The sequence below is a fragment of the Colobus angolensis genome, unplaced genomic scaffold (assembly GCF_000951035.1).
Source record: "Colobus angolensis palliatus isolate OR3802 unplaced genomic scaffold, Cang.pa_1.0 Scaffold349, whole genome shotgun sequence".
In the NCBI taxonomy this organism is placed as follows: Eukaryota; Metazoa; Chordata; class Mammalia; order Primates; family Cercopithecidae; genus Colobus; species Colobus angolensis.
The window spans coordinates 1,181,993-1,186,758 of NW_012116810.1; the positions used below are offsets into that span (position 1 = coordinate 1,181,993).

At 40.1% G+C, this 4,766-nt stretch overlaps 1 protein-coding gene across 1 annotated transcript in view; it reads right to left on the minus strand.

Moving 5' to 3' along the window:
• MTDH (metadherin) overlaps positions 1–4,766 on the minus strand; it is a 107,885-nt gene that overhangs the window by 27,814 nt on the left and 75,305 nt on the right. Inside the window, exon 9 of the mRNA XM_011952743.1 lies at positions 2,721–2,828. Within this exon, the coding sequence (XP_011808133.1) occupies positions 2,721–2,828 (108 nt within the window). The remainder of the gene's footprint in view (positions 1–2,720; positions 2,829–4,766) is intronic.

Below are 4,766 nucleotides of genomic sequence, written 5' to 3' on the forward strand. Positions count from 1 at the left end.
AGGATGGTCTCGAACTCCTGACACTGTGATCCACCCGCCTTGGCCTCCCAAAGTGCTGGGATTACAGGCGTGAGCCACGGCACCCAGCCTAACTTTTTTTTTTTAAGATGGAGTTTCACTCTTGTTGCCCAGGCTGGAGTGCAATGGCGCAATCTTGGCTCATTGCAACCTCTGCCTCCTGAGTTCAAGTGATTCACCTGCCTCAGCCCCCCGAGTAGCTGGGATTACAGGCGCATGCAACCATACCTGGTTAATTCTGTATTTTTAGTAGAGGCGGGGTTTCTCCATGTCGGTCAGGCTGGTATTGAATTCCTGACCTCAGGTGATCTGCCCGCCTCAGCCTCTCAAAGTGCCGGGATTATAGGCATGAGCCACTGCACCCAGCCATAACCTTTTATTAGTAGGATATATGTGCTATGTACTTAGCATAGAACTTCATGGATATCTAATTCTCCAAACAATCTATGCAGTTATGTAACTTGTGCAAGGTAAAAAAGAATGACAGAACAAGATTCAGAATATAGATCTGACTCTAAACCTAGAATACTCATTCATTATATTTTTAAAAACACAGCCAACATTTTAAAAAGGATAATCAGAATACCAAAGAAACATTCACGTTACTGACCTTTGCCAATACGTTAAACATTTCAGAATACATCCTACAAAATTTCTTTTAAAAGGAACTCAACTAATCCACAATCCACAGAATTATCATTAGTAAATACTCTAAGTCAAAGAAACTCACGAAAAACTTGGCTAAAATGGTTTTCAGGTAGTACTACTACCAAAGGATAGATGTAACATTTCTCATCTCCCAGCTCCAGCTAACAAGAAAAGCATACCTATTATATAGTTTTAGTTTGTTCATATCCATTGATCTTAGCTATGTTACAACTTTAATGCCCATCCATTTTTACTACTGAAAAAGCAAGTGTTGATAATAAGCTTGTATCATTTATGAGGGCTTGTATTTCCCACAATAAAAAATAACTGAATACGTATTTCTTTAAAAAGCCATGTAGAAACTTCTTCCAAAAACAGTAAGTGGCTGGGCTTGGTGGCTCACACCTGTAATCCCAGCACTTTGGGAGGCTGAGGTGGGAAGATCACTTGAGGCCAGATCACTTGAGACCAGACCAGCCTGGTCAACATGGTGAAATCCCCTCTCTACTAAAAATACAAAAATTAGCTGGGTGTGGTGGCTCATGCCTGTAATCCCAGCTACTTGGAAGGCTGAGGCAGAAGAATCACTTGAACCCGGGAGGGGGAGGTTACAGTGAGGCGATACTGTGCCACTGCACTCCAGCTGGGGCGACACAGTGAGACTCCGTCTCAAAAATAAATAAGGCTGGGCACGGTGGTTCATGCCTGTAATCCCAGCACTTTGGGAGGCCGAGTTGGGCGGATCACTTGAGGCCAGATCACCTGAGACCAGCCTGGCTAACACGGAGAAAGCCTGTCTCTACTAAAAATGCAAAAATTAGTCAGGCGTGGTGGCATGGGCCTGTAATCCTAGCTACTTGGGAAGCTGAAGCAAGAGAATTGCTTGAACCCGGGAGGCAGAGGCTGCAGTGAGCCGAGATCGCACTACTGCACTCCAGCCTGGGCAACAGAACCAGACTCTGTCTCAAAAAATAAATTTAAAAAAAAAACAAAAAAAGGTAAACAAATAGAATAATAAGTAGGAAAAACTACTATGTGGTCTATCCCTAGAAATTGCGACTCCCTGTCTTCTACATTTGAACAATTAATTACAGTTATAGTAAGGAATACAAATATTTTAAGAAGTTATAATGTAACAGTATTAGTGCTTTAAAAAACCCTAATATGTTTCTAATAATCTGATACATTTGAAATTAAAAAAATTTTTTTTTTTTTTGAGACAGGGTCTTGCTCTGTGACCCAGGCTAGAGTATAATAGTGTGATTTTGGCTCACTGCAAGTTCTGCCTCCCGGGCGCAAGTGATCCTCTCACCTCAGCTTCCTGAGTAGCTGGGGCTACAAGCATATGCCACCATGCCTGGCTAATTTTTGTAGAGACAGGGTTTTGCCATGTTGCCCAGGCTGGTCTCAAACTCCTGGACTGAAGCAAACCTCCCACCTTGGCCTTCCAATGTGCTGGGATTACAGGTGTCAGTCCTTGTGCCCAGGTTAAAATTTCATCTCTGACTTCATTTTTATTATAATTTACTTTATTCCCCCCAGATAGGAGAGATCAAAGAAAAAGAAAGAAAAGAAAATGTATTGAGTGATGGAAAGAGAAAATGTCTGTTGGGTAGATGTCAAAAAAGAAGGAAAGGATACTACTAAGTGAAATAACCAGCAAACTCAAAAGTCAAGTGAAAGACTCCACTTGTTATACACATGGTTTTTCTATGTGTGCTAAATGTTACTTTCCAGTTACTCAAAAGGAATTTTTTTGTGTGTAAAATACTGTATCTCTTTTCCCATTTCACCATTATATAATTAAAAAATGCATGAATAATTTGGAATTTTACTTATTTTTGAGTTTAGCAACACCTTTAACATGAATTTTTTGAGCAATAACATTTATTACAATAAGATGAATTGAATATGTAAAACATTCCATGACTTTCCAAATAAACATGATGTCTCATACTGTCTTTTACCTCTATATATTCTTAGCATCTGTACCTCATCTTTTCACATTTTAAGCAGGAGGCGCTTAATGAATCCTTGTTGTTTTGACATTTTACCTGTGCGTGAGAGTTATCTTCACCTTGCTTCTTCTTTTTCTTTTTTTTCTTTTTGGATTTCCCAGTTGGAAGAGCTCCCTCTTCCTTTTCTTTATCATCATCTGAGACCTTAGGTTAAAAGCAAAAATATTAAAGAGAACCAAACAGTTATGTTTCCATTATTTAAAAAATTATTATGAAATAATTTCATTCATTAGGTACAATCTTCATTTCCCAAAATCTAAATAAAAACTAGTAATAAGTAATAAAACGGATCAAGAACTACCTACTTAAAAAATAACAAAATACATGGAACCTCATTCTCTCAGTGTGTCTATGTCACCCATCACTCACTGCGACATAGAGAGCTGTGTAAACTTTAGTGTTTTAAAAACTCACTGAATAGGTAATTCTATTTTGAAGTTCAAATGTAGTGCAATTTGCATTAAAATTTATTTGACCCTGTTAAGAGAATGAAATAACAAGCTACGCAATTGGGGGAATATATTTGCAAGCCATATAGTTCCATCCATGGAACTAGTATCCATACAATATAAGGAACACTCAAATTAAAAAAAAAAAAATCTCCTTAGAAAACAAGCAAAAGCCAGGCGCGGTGGCTCAAGCCTGTAATCCCAGCACTTTGGGAGGCCGAGACGGGCGGATCATGAGGTCAGGAGATCGAGACCATCCTGGCTAACCCGGTGAAACCCCGTCTCTACTAAAAAATACAAAAAACTAGCTGGGCGAGGTGGCAGGCGCCTGTAGTCCCAGCTACTCGGGAGGCTGAGGCAGGAGAATGGCGTAAACCCAGGAGGCAGAGCTTGCAGTGAGCGGAGATCTGGCCACTGCACTCCAGCCTGGGCGACAAAGCGAGACTCCATCTCAAAAAAAAAAAAAAAAAAAAGAAAAAGAAAATAAGCAAAAGACATGAACAGACATTTCACCCAAGACCATACACAGACGGCAAAAAAAAAAAAAAAAACACATGGAAAAAAGCTCAACTCTATTTGCTATTAGGCAAATGCATATTAAAACCACAATGAGTTATCACTATACACCTATCAGAACTGCTAAAATAAAAAACCGTGACAACTGCAAATTTAGGTGAGGATACAGAAAAACCAGTTTCTTAAAATACTAAAATATGCAACTATCATAATGTACTCTTGGGCATTCATCCTACAGAAACAAAAACTTGGACAGAGACTTCTGAAAGCCTACATATTTAGCAGCTTTATTCATAATAGTCCCAAACTGGAAAGGACCCAAATGTCCTTCAATAGGTAAATGGTTAAAGAAACTGAGGTACATCCAGATCATGGAGTATCACTCAGCAGTAAAAAGGTACAACTACTGATACATACAACAACCTGGATGAATCTCCAGAGAATTATGTTGAGTGAAAACAAAATAAACAAACAAATAAACATACTAAGGCCAGGAGGAGTGGCTGAAGCCTGTAATCCCAGCACTTTGGGAGGCCAGGGCAGGTGGATCCCCTGAGGTCAGGAGTTCAAGAGCAGCCTGACCACTATGGTGAAACCCCATCTCTACTAAAAATAAAAAAATTAGCTGGGCCTGATGGCATGCACCTGTAATCCCAGCTACTTGGGAGGCTGAGATGGGAGAACTGCTTAAACCCAGGAGGCGGAGGTTGCAGTGAGCCGAGATCATGTCACTGCACTCCAGCCTGGGTAACAGAGCAAGACTCCATCTCAATCAAACCATCAAACAAAAACCATAGCAAAAGGATATATACATTCGTGTGTGTGTGTGTGTCTCTCTCTCTCTATATATAATATATATAATTCCATTAATAAAACATTCTTGATAAATGTTCTGTATCTTGATTGCATCAATGTAAACACGCCACTTGTGAAAAGGTAGTTCCCTCTTATTCGCAGTTTTGCTTTCTGCAGTTTCAGTTACCTGCGGTCAACCTCAGTCTGATATTAAAGTACTTTGAAAGAGACAGGGCCGGGCGCAGTGGCTCAAGACTGTAATCCCAGCACTTTGGGAGGCCGAGACGGGCGGATCACAAGGTCAGGAGATCGAGACCACCCT